The following is a 19,232-nucleotide window of genomic DNA, read 5'->3' as shown; positions in this document are numbered from 1 at the left end:
CATAGGGTAAAACAAAACAAAAAACCTGACAACACTACAATTTAATTAATGCTGTCATCTGTTTGCCTGTCTATCTAAAGGCTACTCTGCTAAATTGATCAGTCTGACTGCTTTCTTCAAAAATATTCTAATAATAAATTTGCAAAAGTTTTATTAAGATTTTTCCTTTTTTACAGAATTTGAAAGGGAAAGCTAAAAAATACACCAGGTTCCAGACAGAACATATTGACAAAGAATATTTATTTAATCTTAAATGGAAACTAATTACTCTTTTCAGGTGTTTTTTTTTTTTTTTTTTTTTTTTGGCATGGCCAATAAAGTAATAAATAGGACTATGCTAATTATGGAGGAGCTGCAGAGATCCTCAGGTCAGACAGGGACGCTGTTATTAATGTAGTGTACAGATCTGTCCTATATAGAAAAGTTGTGAAGAAGACCATTGTTAAAAGAAAGACATAAGGACTCGTATGTACTGTTTGCTATGAACTATGAAGAGCAGAAAAGAAAACATTTAGAATAATGTGCCTGGCTCAGAAGAGACTAGGACTGGGCAATTAATGGATTTTTATTGATTAATCACATTCTTTTTCTTATGAAAATAAACATTTTTGGGGAAAAAAAATTAGATTTTTTTTAAATTCATCCACGTTTTTGGCTTCCATAACTCAGGCCTAGCGGGATTAGTTCATCACTTTCCATTCTTATAACTGATAAACTAGCTCCCTGAGTAATATCACCAGCTGCAAACATTTATTTTCCTTGTTTCTTCATTTGTTTTTCAAGCCTGTTTCACACCTTTCATTAACCTTTAAATTAGGTTCACCTCCCAGAGGGGATGATTGAAATAAAAGCGAGTTTTTATTATTTATATTTTTTCTAATGAAACTTAAGTGAGAAAAAAAATGATTACCTTAATTGGATTTGGTAGGGGAAATAAAATCTGAGATTAGATTTTTAAGCTATATTGCCCAACCCTAGATAACTTTATGGCATTCATGCAAAACATGGAAGAAAAACTCTCTTCGCTTACCTTCTTTTAAATTCCACCATTATACTGTTGATATTCTTCCTTCAGCAAAAATGAAAGATGGAGCTAAATAGAGGGCTATCCTGACAAAACCTTTGGGGATTTAGTTCAAAGATTGCTCATTTTAAAACATCAAAATCAAAATGAGAGGTCCACAATTTTTAAAAATCTGGTTTATACTCCCTTGAGCCTTAAGGTGGCACTAAATGTGTGGCAATCATCCCTAGGGAACAGGTATATGTACATGGCCTTGGGAGGACCTTGGAATAACATTATCACTTATCACAATCCAGCCATGCTGTTGAGAAATGTTCACTAAAGCTTTATTTCAACTCTACGGAAAACTACCTAAACCCTGCTGAATATCCTCTTATAACCCATGTTCCAACTCATGTTTTAACCTGTTCTGTTTCTGCTTGCTCATTTAAAACAGAAAATTAGGTTATATTATTCACAGACAACTTAAAAGCCTGTGTTGGTGTTAATATGGAGGAAAGTTAGTCTCCATGAAAGGAATCATAGATCTGATTATACAGGAATACTTTTTATTTTTTATTTGACATGTTAACTTGGCTGTCTGCTTTTATATCCTTGTACATTGTGCATTCTTCTCATTCACTTTTCCTATTTTGTTGACCTTCTATGTAGCCACAATGATGCTATCCAGTGTGTCGCTTACAACCCAGTCACTCACCAGCTTGCTTCCTGCTCATCTGGTGACTTTGGTAAGTGTACTTCAAGTTAAAGTAAATAACTTTACTTTAACTTGAAATAAAACCTACTGATATGTGAAGGAGAATCATTAAGAGAGCGTGATCTGTTTATTTCTTTTTTAGGCTTGTGGTCCCCAGAACAGAAATCTGTAAGCAAAACTAAAGTGAGTAGCAGAATAACGTGTTGTGGGTAAGTAGTCCATCTACCGTCCTGAAACACTTTTTACATTTTCCTGCATTTCAACTGTGCTTCAGCCAGAGTTTGCTTAAACTTTAGGTGGACCAACGATGGGCAGTACCTCGCCCTTGGCATGATGAATGGTGTGGTGAGCATACGGAACAAGAATGGAGAGGAGAAGGTTAAAATAGAACGTCCAGGAGGATCTTTATCCCCTATCTGGTCCATCGCCTGGAGTCCCTCCAAGTTAGTAATTCTTAGTTTTTACAAAATAACATCGGTAAGAAATGTTTATTCCTTTTATATTTCATCCATTCTTTGCTGACATGTGTTAGAGATACTGTGGATTAATTTGATTAAAGTTATATGTTGTTGCTGAGGCCAGCAGATGGCAGTAGTTGACACAAGAGTGATTGAACTGTGCGCTATTATGATGTTCATTTGGATGTGTCTCAATTTTCTGCCACCCCCCTTTGCCAAACTCAGGAGGAATCCACTTACTGGGTTCTTAAGAGATTAATAAAGTGATGCAGAAATAAATAATGTATAAAGTTCATTTAAAGTATTCAGTGATGGATTGCACCAGAATTATTAACAATGCAAGAATTCATAAAGTATGTGAATTATAATAATTCACCTAAAAGTGAACACGGGATTTGATTTGGGGAAGGGATTTAGTTGTCTTAGAATTAAAGAGCACATTTTTGACATTATGTTACGGTAGATCTAATTATCATGCCATGCCGTATTTAACTGTGTCCTGACATTATAATGCTATTAAGTTGAAACCCGAACAAAGCTCCCCATTGCTGACTGTCGCATACAATGGAAAATCTCGAATGAAAATTGGCCGCACTTGTTTTCAGTGTCATCATTACTTAACTAACCAAAGCCCCTATCAGCACAAAAGACTATCCTTAGCACTTATGGCTAAGCTGTTTTTGTTTCACAGGGATGAACACAATGACGTGCTGGCTGTGGCAGACTGGGGTCAAAAGCTCTCCTTTTACAAACTCAGTGGACAGCAGGTGAATATCAGCTATCTTCGTTGTTAAACCCTTTCCTTAATTACTAATAATTACCTGATAGTTCAGACCTGAATTTAAAAATGATATTTAAGCATTTCAGTAATTGGGTTTAAAAAAAAAAATCATGCCTTTTTTTTTCTGTCATTGATTTATTTTATATCCAGCAGCTTTTTATAGATTTTCATTTTCCTGATTATGTCCAGAGAGTTTGCCAGCCAATAAAGTACAGTGGTTCTATGGTGTTTATACCAGGTATTTGTAGGCACAGCACAGGTTTTACAGTTAAAATCTACAGTTTGCACCACCAACGTGGCTGATTTTTTTTTCATAATCCCTTTAAATAGAACGCAACTCAATGTTCTACTGCATTTTGCACCATATTTATTTATTTTGCACTGCACTGAAACTTCCATATCAATGCCTTTTGCACCATGACTTTAAACTGGGTTTCCCTTTCTCCTACACCGTCTGTATTCCTGATCACTGCTGCATTTTATAAATTGTAATGTTCATTTCACTGCTGTAAGCTGCTCATTCACTGTCTAAAAGCTGTATGCATCGAAATGTCTTTTTGTATACACTCTGTGTATACAACATGACAATAAAATTTGTCTAAGTCTTAGTCCAAAGTGACCTTAATAGTCAAATTAAATGCAACAGTTAATTTACTCTGAACAAAATGGTTTATTGTCCTCTAAGCAACAATCCAACCCAGGTAAGACACCTCTGACACATCTCTAGGTTAGGGGTGGATACAAAAACACAAGGAATACAATAGATTTTCACCCAAATGCTTAAAAAGCCTTTGCTTAACTCTCCTTTTAAAGCTGTGTTTATTGTGTTGCTGGTGCACAGTTTATTCATACATTTTTTTTCTTTCACTCAACTTTTCAGTTATCATTTTTAATAATTTTTTTAACTTTATTGATCTCACATTGGAGGAATTTACCTCTGCATTCAACCCATCCCCTTAGGGAGCAGTGAGCTGCCATTGTGAGGTGGCCAGGGAGCAGTGTGGGATTAAGGGTCTTGCTCAGCCTGTGGGAATGGGGCTCAAACCCAGAACCTCACAATTCCAAGCTCTATGCCCTAACCAATAGGCCGCCACTCCCCATGAAGTCATTATAAGCTTTGCTGCTGCACCGAGTAAAATACCTGCTTCTTTAGCAGTTATCTTTTGTGTCTCATTTTCCATCTGTTATCACATATGTATAATATAGAATTTTTATATTTGAAAACAATTTTAAGGGTTTTATGGAATGCTTTGCACACACAAGTCTTAATTTATTTTGTATTAGCTGTAAATACTAATAATCCAAATTAACATGAATGATTCCCTCTGTTTGTAATGTATTATGCCTAACTGGTTTAAATTTTAGTCAAACAACTGAACTTTTCTATGAAATCAAATTTGATGAAATGCTCCTCTACATGCTGCGTATTCAGAGGCAGATGATCTATATTTGTACTGGCCACATTTCCACAAAAATACAGGCAATCTTTAGCTGATCTGGAACAATATCTGACATGGTTCAACATTGTCAGAGATTACTACATAGAAAAACTTTAATACAGTTTAGAATCAGCTGTAATCGGACTGTTGTGGGTCTTTTGAAAGTGTATCTATACACTAGAGGTGACCCAGCAAGGGTTTACTGACCTACTTCCAATCACTGCTTCCTCCTCGATTCCTTGTAGCTAATTTGGTCAGTATGAACTTAATCTGCACTGTTTGTTTTCCTCCAATATAAGGTTTTATTATTGTTGTCTCCTTATTTATCGACTTAAATGAACATTCTGTTATGATTGCAACATAAGGGATTGCTCACAATGCAGAAAATAAGCTGTGATTGTCTTTTTTTGCTCACTGGGGAAAAAACCAAAACAGATGGATAGGATGGAGAGAGCTGATAGGATGCTGCGCAAATTGACTTTGAACTCTAATACAATAGAGGCTTTTTAAACCAGAGACACTCTTCTTTTTTTTTTTTTTTTTGTCTTCCTTTTCATCAGATTCAAAGGGGTAGTTGAATGTACTGAGGACTTTGAAGTTTGTCAGCCCAGACAGTGGGAAGTGCTAGCTCGGACTCTGAGCAATAAATACAAGACATGCTCGTTTTATCCCTGTTTCTAAAGTGCTTCTCTCTCTCTGTCCTCCTTAGATTCGAAAAGACAAAACTCTAAACTATGACCCTTGTTGCATCAGCTACTTCTCCAAGGGCGAGTACATTGTGATGGGTGGCTCGGACAAACAGGTGTCCCTCTACACTAAAGATGGAGTGCGGTTAGGGACCATCGGAGAACATAAAGCATGGGTGTGGACATGCCGAGTTAAGCCCGACTCCAACTATGTGGTGGGTCCACAGCACATGATTCCTCTACGAGGCCTAACCTTCCCTGCCCTTGTGTGGTAATGCATGTCACAGTGAAAGAGATACTTTTTATTTTTTCAATTGTGAAAGCACCATTTTGAACTACACAGATACACAATCTTTTTCGTTTTACAGTCCCTCTTTTACAGCTTTTCCTCTCACTATATTTAACTGAAAGTGATGAGGCACACAGGAGAGAATTGGTTCCTGGCAGATTCTCGCAGCTCTGTAGTATAGAGGCTTTAACAACAGGAACATTTTCCCACTCCCTCAGTCTTTTCTTAGAGGTGTTAATAGGATGTACCGCTACATTGTTGTTTCTTATCTAGGTGTGTGGCTGCCAGGATGGGACCATCTACTGCTACCAACTTAACTTCACCACAGTTCATGGCCTCTACAAAGACTGCTATGCCTATAGAGACAGCATGACCGATGTTATCGTGCAGGACCTCATCACTGAGCAAAAACGTAAAGTTCTGTTTGTTATTTGTGACTAAAGTGATGTTAGGAAACTGTATTAGATAATTATGTTGGATGTGATTTAGGGTGCGTGACCTCGATCATATGGAGACATAACTACAGACTCGCCGCACAATACATTATCTTTGGAGATTGTTGTTTTTTTGGGATCAACTGAATATTTTGAAAAGAATTTGAATTTAATTGAAAATTATTTATTGCATAGCATTGTTTTCATGTCCAACTCGGTTCCTACACGGTCTGGAAAAGTTGGAACTTTATTCAGTCCAAATGTTTTTGGAAAAATCAAAAGAAATGTAGCTCTGTCTAGTTAAAAATTTAATATGGATATTTGTAAAATCAGTCTGGAAACTTGTGGGAATATATGTGCAGGATATAAACACTGTCTTAAAAAATGCTTTCTAATATATGTTTTGAAAACATTTTTTCCCACATTGTTATATTTCCCCAGTGAGAATCAAGTTCTGTGAACTGGTAAAGAAGATAGCCATCTATAAAAACCGCCTCGCCATTCAGCTGCCTGAGAAGATCAACATCTGTGAACTCAAGGAGGACAACTCCTCCACCCTGAACTACAGCATTAGCAAGAGAATCTGCAAGAAGTTTGAATGCAACCTGCTGGTGGTCTGCTCCCAGCACATCATTCTCTGTCAGGTCTGAAGTCTGTTTTCCAGAATCCATGAAAAACTGAATAAAAAAAAAAAAACAGAAAAAAATCAAATCTTTCATAAAGCTTTTTTTTTTTTGACCCATCTGCTTTCAGTTTTGCTTCTTTTGTAATGAAAAGTTCCCTTCCTGAGCTTTTTTTTTTGTGCTCAGACCAAATTCTTCCTACCCTAGTGGCTTTACAGACATTAGGACACCATTAAGATGATGAAATCAGACTGAATCAGTGTTAAACCATTTAAAGTCAAAGCTACACGACTCAGGATTGAATTGCTGCTTCCCCACATGTTTCTGCCGATCTTGCACAAGGGCCCCAGCTGTACGTGTGTTCCTAGATACATGTGCAGCACGTGTCTCTCTCTCCCTTCTGCAATCCTCTTCAAACTGGATAAAAAAAAGACAGTTTGGATTGATTGGAAGGGTTGGGGTCTGTTAAAGCAGTGGGTGTTTTGTGGGGGGATCCCTCTGCTTTTCGTCTGTATGTTTGACAGCGTCTGGTAGGGCGGAGGGGCGGCACTGAGGTTATTTCCTTTCAAATTTGTCTAAAGCACAGAGGTGCTTTAGATCTCTCTATTCGACATGCTCATGTTTCATGGCCCAGACAGATCTTAGACCTTATATATGGGCTGTGCATGCTTCTGGTAGATTATATCATTGTTTATCTTTGTAAAATTGCTTCATGACATTGAAACACCCTTTTTGCGGCGTTTAAAAGAACAACATGCTGCAAGTTATTAGACTTACATGAGTTTGTTTTGCTACGATTAACAGCCCATGAAATGATGGACCTAAGACTGTAATTTTTCCATAATGAAACGGTTAGTCGGTACTGTATATGATTGTGGTTTCATGTTACTCGTTCCGCTCTGCACAGGAGAAGAGACTCCAGTGCCTGTCTTTTGCCGGTGTCAAGGAAAAAGAATGGGTGATGGAATCTATGATTCGTTACATCAAAGTGATCGGTGGTCCGCCAGGCAAGGAGGGTCTGCTGGTGGGCTTAAAGAACGGAGCTGTGAGTACTTAGAGACGACGTAATCCCTCACAGAAACTTGGAAACAGTAACAGTTCCATCATGTTATTTCTCTAGGAATTTGGAGAAATGCAAAATGAACTCTGTGCATAATTAATACAGCTTCTTATACAGTGCTTTCCAAAAGTATCCACACCCCTTAAAACTTTGATTTTACGTTTGTTTTGTCTTGGTATGCTACAAAATCTAATGTATTTTATTGGGATTTTTACATTTTTTTATTTTATTTTGTGATAGAACAATACAGAAGAGGCCGTAATGATACAGAAAAGGGGGAAAAATGCTTGGTTTTTCATTTTTATGAATGGAATTTTAATGTTTTATGCATTTTTATTTAATGTATTTTACTAAATACTTTGTAGAAACACTTAAGTGCAGATTTAGCAACAATTTCTAGGTGATTGTCTGTGGCAGCTTTGCACATCTAGACACTCAGATTTTCTATCTATTCCTCTTTACCAAACCATGAACACCTGTTTTCAAGTTTGGCCACAGGTTCTCAGTTTAATATGGATCAGAAATTTTTATTTATTCAGGTTTTTTCTGACACATACAAGATATAATCAAGTTTACAATGTAACAATTACTTTGCTCATAGTCCTTCTAGCTATCATTTTATATGGTACCCTTTACCTAGACTACTGTAACCCATGACTATTCATTGATAAACTAGACTTTTTTACTTATAAAGTGGCTTGAGATGTAATTTATTGTTATTCTATAGTTAAAAAAGGAGCTGGGTTTAATTAATATCTCTAATCGTCTTTGAAAAGCTTAACACTTAGAGCCTTCTTCCACATGTTTGTTGTGTCTCCTACATGGTTTGTAGGTTGAATGTTCATGAATGCAAAGAATTTGAAACTATCATTTTTAAAACTTCACCTTTTTTTTATTCCCTCCAGTTAATGTCAATTTGTTGTAAAAATGTCAAATGTTTTAAAAGCTCTAAGGTTTTGATTACTTTTGCAAGACACTATAAATCGTAAAACACACTCCATCTGCTCAGATCTTTCTTTCTGATTTTTTTGATGTAGATCCTGAAGATATTTGTCGACAATCCTTTCCCAATAACGCTGCTGAAGCTGTCAACATCAGTGCGCTGCCTCGATATGAGCGCGTCCCGCAATAAACTGGCTGTGGTGGATGAACATAACACTCTCTTCGTCTATGACAACAACAGCAAAGACTTGCTTTTTCAGGTTTGTAAAAAGAAGGAGTGAAAACATCCCAAGGATTGTACATTGGAAGATTTCTCATAATAAAAAAAAATTAAATAAAGGAAGATTTCTGAAAGGACTTCATGGGATCAGTTAGTCAGAGCGAAAAAGAAACATGGATGCTTGTTACAGATTTGCATAAACCGCAGGAAGAATTCAATTTAAAATGGTGTCTTCCTGGCTGTTCTTTGTTCCTCTGTCACCTCCACACCTTTGTTTCTGTATATCTTCTCATATTTTCTCTGTAGGAGCCTAACGCTAACAGCGTAGCCTGGAACACCCAGTGTGAGGACATGCTGTGTTTCTCTGGGAACGGCTACCTTAACATCAAGGCCAGCAACTTTCCAGTGCACCAGCAGAAAATGCAGGGCTTTATAGTGGGCTACAACGGCTCGAAAATATTCTGCCTCCACGTCTATTCCATGTCTGCTGTCGAGGTGCCTCAGGTATGTTATACATAGCCTAGATGTAGTGATGGCTTTACATGTGATAAAGGGTTTTATAGCACATCCTTGTTTTAGTGACCAGAATGTCTTAAAGATGTATTTTTTTTTTTTTTACAGATTTTTTTCACATTGTAAAGTCCAGCATGTGACATTTTATCAAGGTTTTATGCATTAGACCAATCCCACCTCCAACACAATTATCAAGTGAATGAAAATTATGTGAAGCTTTATGTAAATAAAAAAAAAAAAAAAGGAAGAAAAAGAGACAGATTCTCCAACATTAGTTATGCACCTCTGCAGCTTATTGGAGCTTCTTGGCCTCTTCTGTGATTAAGTTTCCCCTCTTCTTGACCGCTCTATTGAATAAACTTCTCTAGGTATTTTGGCCCTACTCTAACAAATGACTGGGGCTTTCACAGAGCAGATGGATAAATATTAAAATTAAATCACACAAACAGACATCATTTAGGTGACTTACGATTGCCAAATGTATAATTCTACTTCACCTCGTTACATTTTCTCTGCCCAGTCAGCACCCATGTACCAATACCTGGAGCAGAAGATGTTTAAGGAAGCTTATCAGATCGCCTGTCTGGGTGTGACAGACAGCGATTGGAGGGATTTGGCCACAGAAGCTCTCGAGGGACTTGACTTTGAAACAGCCAAGAAGGTGAGCCAGACACACAGATTGGCAGGTTAAGTCTTAATATCCCACCCTTAATTAGTAATTTTTACTTAAATTAGTGAAACTAGATCAACATGTATGATGTAAGCCCGTTCACTGTGGATTTCTTTTTATCTGTAAGATGTTAAAGGAAAGCTGTGGATTTTATCCAAGCAGCCAAGCAAACATTGAGCCCCTTTTTTTAAACTTCCCATATTTGATTTAGTTTGTATTTGTTAGAAAGACACATCCATCACAAAAAATCTCCAACTATTTGCACTGGTTACGCTCCATTACAAAATCTGAGAACATTCTTAAAACATATCACTGCAAGTGACTTATTGTTATCGCACTGTTGTTTATAATATACAGTTCTGTTTAGAAAGAATGAAAGAAAAGAAAGAAAAAGGGTTCTTATGTTCTGCCAACCCTTAAGTTTGTATATTGTAATTCAGCTTTTCCCAAAGTTTGCTTTTGTTTGTTTTTTTTTTTTGGTTCCATGCAGTCCAAATTGTTAAATTTGGTTGTAGAGCTGTTTTTGACTGAGTCTCACGAGGAATTTAAAGTGGACAATTTAGAAAAATAGTCGGTAGCTTTAGAGGTTAATTATTATCTTAGCCAGGATTTTAATGAAGCTGAGGCTGGCTATGCAACCAAAATTAAATCAGATGGCAAGAAAATATTAGTTAATGCTGTGTATTATTATTTTTTTTTCTTTTTCAGGCCTTCATTAGAATCCGAGATTTGCGCTACTTGGAACTGATCAGCAGCATTGAGGTAATGTCTATTTATCAGAAAGAAAACTATTCAAAGATCATCTTTTCCTGTCCTTTCATTAACTCATGCAGCACCATATAAAAGCATTAATACCCATTTAGCGTTCTCACATTCATTCATGTTAAGGCTGCAGGTTTCAATAGGTTTTATGGGGATTTTATTTTATAGACTAAGAAAGTATTGCATCATTGTAGATTGGAAAGCAGAAGGTGCCTGGTTTTTAAATTCTGAACAGAAATGAAATTTACTGTGATCTGGTCACAGCTGCAAGTCTTTGTGTCGACATCTAAACTAGAAACCCATGTTTGCAAAATAGCTCCAGCTCAGTCAGACTGGACACCGAGTGTCTGTTAACCTTACTTTTTCAGCCTTGTCAAACATTCTTTACTATCTTAATATCTGTGCTGATTAGGTGATTCTAAATGTGACCTAAATTATTTAGTAATTCCTCTGGCTGTTGAATAGAGTTCTTGTTCCCCTGTGAAATGAAGGTCCACTCCATTTTTTAGTAATTCAGGATTACTCCCTGTTTAAGTTTATACGTAGTCCTATCAGTTGTGACCCGCTTTAATGTCCCTGCTAAAGAAAAAAGCGTGACTATCATTACCACATTTCGCCATGAAAATGGGAAAATTCATGGGTAATGCATGGTCTAACATTTCCAAATCACTTGGTGCTTTTATAGGCTTATATATGGCTTCTAACTAGAGCACCTTCCTCCAGGTGTTTGCTCTGACATGGCTTGTGACAAACTACAAACAGATCTTCTTTTAGCTTTCTCATTTAACTCTTAAATAACACCGGATTAGTGTGAACCTAATAGTTATCCTACAAACCCATAATTCCCCTTGAGCTGTGAATCTTTAAACTTTCTCAGAGCTACCATAGGCCTCTTGCCGCTCTCTTTGCCATGCCTTTCCATTGACGGGTGGTCATGTCTTGCTAGGTGTATACTTTTCCATTTTTAGATGAGGCACTGAACAATATTCGGTGATGATATTCAGAGCTTCTTTAAAACTTTCAACCACTTTATTCCTGCTTAGTTCCTGATTTCAAGAGTTGTTTTTGTTTACTTAGATTCTCTAACAGTGATCAACTGGATTTATGTTAAGGGTACATTACACTGATGTCAGTTCTTATTTACCAATTAGGTGACTGATTGATTGAGATTGATTGACCTGAATTTTAATACTTATCAAAGTGAAGAGGGTTAACATATTCAAACATCAAACTCTATAGATTTTCCTACTTTTTCACAATTATGTACACCTTTTATATTGATTGAAACATTCATAATTTTATAAAACTCATTGAAGCTGTGGGTATACACTTAGAATGTGGAAAAAATGCATTTGATACGCACTGTGTTGGTAGCGGTTGAAGTGTGGATGTTTGAACATGCACTTGACTGTGTGTCCACTCAGTGTTAATGTTGACTGATTTGTAGGCGAGGAAGAAGCGGGGCGAGAACGACAACGAGATGTTCCTGGCAGACGTCTATGCCTTCCAGGGGAAATTCCGCGAGGCTGCAAAGCTCTACAAACGCAGCGGCCACGAACCAGCCATGAAGAAAGCTGTGAACATGTACGCCGACCTGTGCATGTTCGAGCACGCCCAGGTAACGGAACTGCTTACTGACAAAAACATGTCCAATCACATGCAGCTCAGCTTTTACAAATACAAACAAAAACCCCTGTTTGGCTCCTGCAAACTTTATGAGTCGAGAACACATGTTTGTTCTTTATTATGTGGAGAAATGCCAGGTTGGGGCCCTGTGCTGTGCTCAGACAACCCCTTTAGCCTTCTCTCTTTCCTCTCCTCATACATCACCAGGAATTATATCATATTTCATCTGAGTAGTAAACAGATGCCACAAAATTCCACAAAAACCATGGCACAACAAAAGAAAAGCTTACATAGTTAATATTAAAACTGCAGATTGAAAAAATATATATATCTATATCTATATATAGATATAGATATACTCTACATGACTTATTCATGTATATTTCTGCATGCATGTGTGTATCAGATTGTATCTGTGTGATGTGGCAGCTGTGTATTTTTCTTGTTGTGTGGCCATCTGGTCGCACAGCCTGTTTGTTTTAAGTAGGAAGGACACCAGAGGGAAAGGCCGAGTTTCTGCCTGATGTTTGTCCGACTGTCTTCCTGCTTCCTCAGACCTCTACAGTTCCAAATGTTTAGTCTTTCTTGCTCTCTGTAAAGATTAAAATTAAGATAGTGAAAGTGACATTATTTTTCAAAGGAAAAAGGATCCCGTCTGGATTTAGTATCTGTACTGTTAGAGCGTAGAAATTTTTATTTACAGGATTTTGCTGAAGCTTTTATACGTAAGAGGGCCTAGTGGTTAAGGCATAGAGCTTGGAATCCTGAATTTCTGAGTTCGAAACCCACTCGAACAGACTGCCACTCTCGGTCTGTGAGTAAAACCCTTAACCCCACACTGCTCCCCAGATGCCCCACGAGGGCAGCCCACTGATCACCAAGGGGATGGGTTAAATGCCAATGTAACATGCTCCCATGTGTGATCAATTAAGTTCAATACCTCTGAAATAATATTATTTTTTTCATGTTTCTAAAGTAAATTTTTATGTATTTTGCAACTTTTTAAAAAGTAATAGACCAATACAAATATATCCCGGTGGTTGTCACCTTTATTCCACTCTGTATTCTCACGAGTGTAATCTTTGTTAAAAAATAAAAAAAGGAAATTTTTTTTAAAAGAAACAGTTTTGAAAAGTTTGGTATTCATTCTTTTCCTGCTCTGTGTGTCAACTGTCATTGTTGCTAAGGGACAGAGCTTACTGGTTAAAGCAACTGAAGGCTAGAAATGTTTGAATGCACAGCCAAAACTCTTCCAGTCTCCTTATTTACATGGACTTCGAAGGACCCAGGCCAGATAGATGCGTCCTTGGAAGATGCAGTCTGTAAGTTCGACTTCAGCCTTGGTTTTGGGAAAGGTTCACACTTTTCATGTGTTAAAAGGTCTTCATTAGCTGTTTTATGAAGTAGATTTAGTGTGGTCAATCTTATGGTTTCAACTGTGTTGACCCTGTTTTGTTGCGGAAACAATCAAATTATATAATCTTTAAAGGTTCTCATGTTAAAATGTACAACTCTCATCAACTATCAAAATCTTGTTAGCTAAAATGCTAATTCAAGCTAGAGTAATTTTTATTGTAAAATGTCCACTGTGTTAACTATGTTAACCTTATTTGGTTAACATGGTGGACACCTACTTAACAGAGTGGACATAAGTATACACCGGACATACGTATATGATTGGTGTATACGACATATATACAGCAGTCGGTGTGACCGGGGCCTGTCATGGCACACATGGACCATCTCTATACCCTTGATTGGGTGCTTAAGGGTTCGTGGGAGTTTACCCAACCAGTTCACATGTGATTTTTGGATCTGGAGAAGGCTTTCGACCGCGTCCCCCATGGTGCCCTGTGGGGGGAGCTCCGAGAGTATGGGGTCCGGGCCCCACTATTAAGGGCTGAACGCTCTCTGTATGACCGCAGCAGGAGCTTCCTTCACATTGCCGGCAGTAAGTCAGTCCTCTTCACGGTGCATGTTGGCCTTCGCCAGGGCTGCCCTTTGTCCCTGGCTCTGTTCAGTACCTTTATGAACAGAATTTTTAGGTACAGCCAGGTACTGGAGGGTGTCTGGTTTGGGAACCTCAGGATATAATTTCTGCTGTTTGCAGATGATGTTGTCCTGTCCTGTTATATCTCAAAAAAATCTTAAAATTTTGGATTTCTTTTTTTTTTTTTGGCAGTTCATGACACCCTAAAGGCACCACATTTAAAGAAGGACCCTTATATAGTTGTGTTTTGCTCTTTCTTTTGCATATTTCTTAGCAAAATGACTTCTTCTAAGTCATCGAAAGTAGAGTGTCCTTGAAAAGCAATTTCAAAGTCTACAGATTTCAATTGGATTTTGGCCTTAACTTTGACAAGGCTGTTCTCACATCGCAATAAAGTATTTATGTTAGTTTACGTTAAAAGATAAACCTATGCCTCAATCTTTAACATTTTGCAATCTATAACAACTATCAACCTTCATTTAGTTCTATCCTTCCAATCAATGTTCACCAGTGTTCCTGTCCCTGCTGATGAAAAGTATCCCTACAACATGATGCTGCCACGGGTACATCTGTGTGCATGGGTTCACAGTGTTCCTTATGTAGACCACCATGCATTTTAGTGTCATTTGTCCAAAGCACCACCCTCCATGTTTGCTGTTTCCTGTAGATGCAAGCTGTCCTGTGCAGGTTGAGCTGGAGTCTTTTGAGGGGTTTAGAGGGAATATGAATGCAGGCCACAACTCTGATCTTTTTTCTTATTATTCATTCTTTTTCGGATGAAGTGAATGCCAGGCATCATATACATTAAATATTGGTACACACACAACAGTATGCATACATATAAATACATGTACATGTTCCTGCCTAATCGAAATAAGGATTTCTTTATTTAAAAAGAGACAATTTTTATTTTCTATCGAGTTGATATTTTGGGTTGATCTAGATTATAAAGGGTCTGTGATACTGTATTTCTAATGATGTTTGTAAAAATAACTACAAAATGTTTACAATGTTCAACAGGTTATTTGTTTTCATCTATAAAGTCACTCATTAAAACCAAAAAAAGGATATATAGATTCGTTTGCATGATCTGATCATTTCTAACCATACATTTTCTTTGGTTTTTCCTCTGGTACAGGACACAATTAATCTCCTAATAACCAGTTTGGTGTTTTAATTGCTTATGTTTTTTTCTGAAATCATGTATCATAAGTGGTTTTTCAGTTTTATCATGTTGCCTAAGCCTTTTGATTTCTGTTTGCAGGAGTGTGCGGGTATTACAGACCCAAAGGTCTCCCTCAAGCTAATAACAAAGCAGGCAGATTGGGCTAAAAGCAGCGAGGAGCCCCGGACAGCAGCTGAGATGTATCTGTCAGCAGGAGAACACATGAAAGCTATAGATATTATCGGAGAACACGGCTGGGCTGACATGTAAGTGTCTTTCACTACGGGGGATATTCTCATTCCCTGAAGAATATTGTTTTCTAATCAATACATATAAACATATCTGTATATATATTTCTGGAAAAAGAGTTACTATTGTCTAATTTAAATTATTTTTAAGAGACGAACAGGAGGTTATGGTGTGCAGTCAGTGACACTGTAAAGTGTCTGTAAAGTGACACTCATGTAACAGGGTAGACCTCTAGATTTCTGTTTAGTTGCTTTGGGAGCCCCAATCCTTTCATCTGTGTTACTACAGGTGGATCAGAGGGACTCGGAACAGTCAGAGCCCTTTAACTGGAATCAGATAAAAGTTCAGACTCTGAATGATGAAATTATTTTCTGGGTCTTGAGAACGTCCTCCAGACAAACTACTGATGGTTTAACCTCACCCACCCTACCTGTGTACCTGCCTCCCTCTTGTTATGCAGGCTAATTGGCGTTGCACGTAAGCTGGACAAGGCTGAGCGTGAACTACTGGCAAAGTGTGCGGTGTACTTCAAGAAGCTGGGACACCATGGCTATGCCTCAGAGACTTATTCCAAGATGGGAGACTTAAAGGCTTTGTTGCAACTACACGTGGAGACGAGTCACTGGGAAGAGGTCTGAGACAACTATTTAGCTTTTAATATTAAATCTGATTGTCATAATGTATGTAAACAAAAATGTCCTGACACAGTCAAATAAATACAGAGATATTGGAAATTTACTACATTTAATATTGTTATGAACTAGGAAAAGAATAGAGGAAAGAAAATACATTGAAAAGGATTGTTTATTTACATCTTTTCTTTTAACTATTCAGGCTTTATTTACTTTCACATTAACTTCTTTTTATAATAGGTCACTCAACAAATGTGCTTCCCTGCTTTTGATTTAGATAAATGATGCATGTTACAATAATAACAGTTACTGACTAAAATAACATTGTTCTTTGTTCCCTAACCCCAGTCCCCAAGGCATGTACGTCTGTCCATCCATCTGTAAATTTGTATTAGATTTAACTTATTCTTTACTATGCTAATGGGACAAAACTGACCCGAGGTCAGATGCAGAAGTGAGTCTGAAAAGTATGGAATATTTGACTGGAAAAATTTTTATAAACGCCCAGAAATACAGTAACATGAAACCGTTGTTAATAAAGTCCTTCGTGAGCTTTTATGGCTTGTTTGGTTTGGCAGGAAACCCCAACAAATAGCTGTGTGAGATTGACACAGTAACCACAGCTGAATGCAAACAACAAGACAACATGTCTGCCCGATTTCCTCAGTTACTGACAAATAAAACCACAGCACCCCCCTGATCGTTAAGGTTCTGATTGCTCTGAGTCCATGCCCAGAATGTGACGAGTTCAAGAAAAAAGTTAAAAAAAAGAAGATATATTGCATAGAAAGAGCATCAGCCTATAACTGTATTCTGTTCTTAATCATGTTTCCCCGCCACCACAGATCATGTCGCTTGTATGGAAGGGAAATAATGTGTTTTTTTTAATCCGTCTGCGGTCTGTAATCAAATTAGAGGCACTGCAGAGATTCTAATGGCTGATTAGCATTTGGAATCACTAGAGCCAAAAACAGAGCATCAAATCTTAAAGATTTGGTTCTGGAGTATCTTCTTAATCCCCAGAGAGAGAATAGAGGAAAAAATAGAGGAGGGTGGCAGAGGTGTAGAGGATACTCTGGCTTAATGTGCCTCTCTGAGGGAGGTATGCACCAAGTTAATTCCAGCATATGGACGCCATTTTTCAGTAGCACCAGTTTTAAAAGACTTTTTTGAGAGTTTTCAATCATTGTTTTCAATCAAGTGTTTCTGACTCAGATTATGCCACAGGACACTGAGTTTAATTAGTCACTTTGTACGGCAAATGTTTGTCCACAGGGTCCCACAGCAGCTCTTCATGTCCTGACAATCAAACAGCAATGCACTTGTAGTCCCGACTGAGCCTAAAATCAGCTTTCATCGTACACTTGCCTTCGTTTTCAGTTAATTGATAATGTTGTTGAAATGTTTTGACTTGAGGTTAGGTGTGTTTTATGGAAAATGCGTGGTAACTTGTATCTCCCTAATGAGCTGCAGCTGGGCCTTTACCTGCCCAGGGGCCGTTTAACATTGTTTTAGATCTTCTACCTACTAGCTGCTCTATTAACTGATTTTCTTCTTTTGTCCTCCTGCCTTTCAATGTTCCAGGCCATCTCCCTGGTGAAGGAGCACCCACAGTTCAATTATGACGTCTATTTCCCTCTCGCCCTTTGGTTTGCAGAAAACAGTCACTTTGATGAGGCGCAAGAAGGTCAGAGTCACTTTCACTCGCTCAAATTTGTTTCTGTTATACAGCACATATAATACACGCCTACAGGAATATGTTTCAGTCAACATAGAGTCTACTTTAAGTTGGTTTACATATGGAAGTGATAAAGCCCGTCTGGCTTTAAACACATACTTTTTTTTTTTCACTACTTCCTTAAAATTTTCCATATCCCTGTAAAAACATGATCCTCTTTGCCGGAGCAGAGCAGGACACAGCTCGGCTGCTGTTCAGTGAGTGACACGCTTGCTTGGCTCTAATCACCAGTGCTACAAGCGGCTCTGATGATGATTACCAACTCTAACCATAGTCATAATCAGCTCATAGATTTATAATTATAATCTCAGCAGGCATATTTCCTCTCCCACATAATCTTCTTCTACTCGTCTCAATGTGGGATTTATGGCTGATTGTGTTTGGGCTTGCTTATAGTCAGGCGTTTAGGTAATTGTGTGCGTTTTAGGTTGCCACTAAAGCAGTATTGTGTTACAGTGATTGTAATGTCTCAGATTCTGGCTTGTTTTACGCTCAGTACTCTGCTATTTCTCATTGTCAATCTCAGAAAGGGTTATCATGGCTTAGATCTGCTAAACTGCTTTGTTTTGGGGTTTTTTCTGGGGCTTTTCATGTAGAATGATTGATCTCTAAAATGTAATAAAATGGGTGGTTTTAACTTCACAGTAATAGCGCTACACAATTATCAACTTCTTATGTTTCTATTCATTATGTACCTTTTCCTATCAATTAATAAGTTAATGTGCCCAAGAGGCCTAGTCATGATTACATTTTCTTATTTTTTGTGACTTTTTATATGTCATAATTTCAATGAGAGAAAATTTTTTTTAGCTGATAAGAAAGGTTAATATGGGGTCCAAAATACCTCACATAAGATACTCAATCCAAATAATTTTTAAAGAAGCTTTTTAGGGTCCTTTAAAAAAGTAAACAGACTAATGAAACACTGAAAAGACATTTACTTTACAACTGCAGCCCCCAGAAGTTTATTTTGAAGGATTTTATAGAGATGCTTTGATGAATTTGTTGACAAGTAAATACGCAAGCAGAATTTCTTTATGTTGGTAAATGAAGATGACAGAACTTTAAATAAACATATAAATTACTAGGGATATAAATAAAACTAAGCAAAACCGGACCTTAGTAAGTGAACAGGGTCCATTTTGGAGAAACAAATGACATCAATTATTTATTTTCATCTTGGTAACATGTTGGTTTTATAAGTTATATCTAGCTGCTGTTAGAGAGTGAAAAA

At 37.5% G+C, this 19,232-nt stretch overlaps 1 protein-coding gene across 1 annotated transcript in view; it reads left to right on the top strand.

Annotated features, from left to right (window-relative positions):
* ift122 (intraflagellar transport 122 homolog (Chlamydomonas)) overlaps nt 1-19,232 on the top strand; it is a 30,087-nt gene that overhangs the window by 2,808 nt on the left and 8,047 nt on the right. Inside the window, exons 5-20 of the mRNA XM_038271348.1 lie at nt 1,676-1,752; nt 1,864-1,930; nt 2,018-2,164; nt 2,871-2,946; nt 5,109-5,300; nt 5,648-5,786; nt 6,250-6,452; nt 7,339-7,476; nt 8,529-8,693; nt 8,960-9,157; nt 9,687-9,827; nt 10,545-10,598; nt 12,046-12,216; nt 15,479-15,645; nt 16,089-16,260; nt 17,845-17,947. Of these exons, the coding sequence (XP_038127276.1) occupies nt 1,676-1,752; nt 1,864-1,930; nt 2,018-2,164; nt 2,871-2,946; nt 5,109-5,300; nt 5,648-5,786; nt 6,250-6,452; nt 7,339-7,476; nt 8,529-8,693; nt 8,960-9,157; nt 9,687-9,827; nt 10,545-10,598; nt 12,046-12,216; nt 15,479-15,645; nt 16,089-16,260; nt 17,845-17,947 (2,210 nt within the window). The remainder of the gene's footprint in view (nt 1-1,675; nt 1,753-1,863; nt 1,931-2,017; nt 2,165-2,870; nt 2,947-5,108; nt 5,301-5,647; nt 5,787-6,249; nt 6,453-7,338; nt 7,477-8,528; nt 8,694-8,959; nt 9,158-9,686; nt 9,828-10,544; nt 10,599-12,045; nt 12,217-15,478; nt 15,646-16,088; nt 16,261-17,844; nt 17,948-19,232) is intronic.

This window comes from Cyprinodon tularosa, unplaced genomic scaffold, assembly GCF_016077235.1.
Source record: "Cyprinodon tularosa strain WSP-4 unplaced genomic scaffold, ASM1607723v1 ctg8, whole genome shotgun sequence".
In the NCBI taxonomy this organism is placed as follows: Eukaryota; Metazoa; Chordata; class Actinopteri; order Cyprinodontiformes; family Cyprinodontidae; genus Cyprinodon; species Cyprinodon tularosa.
The sequence above is the reverse complement of the archived record's forward strand: the minus strand, read 5'-3'. Positions and strand labels throughout refer to the sequence as shown.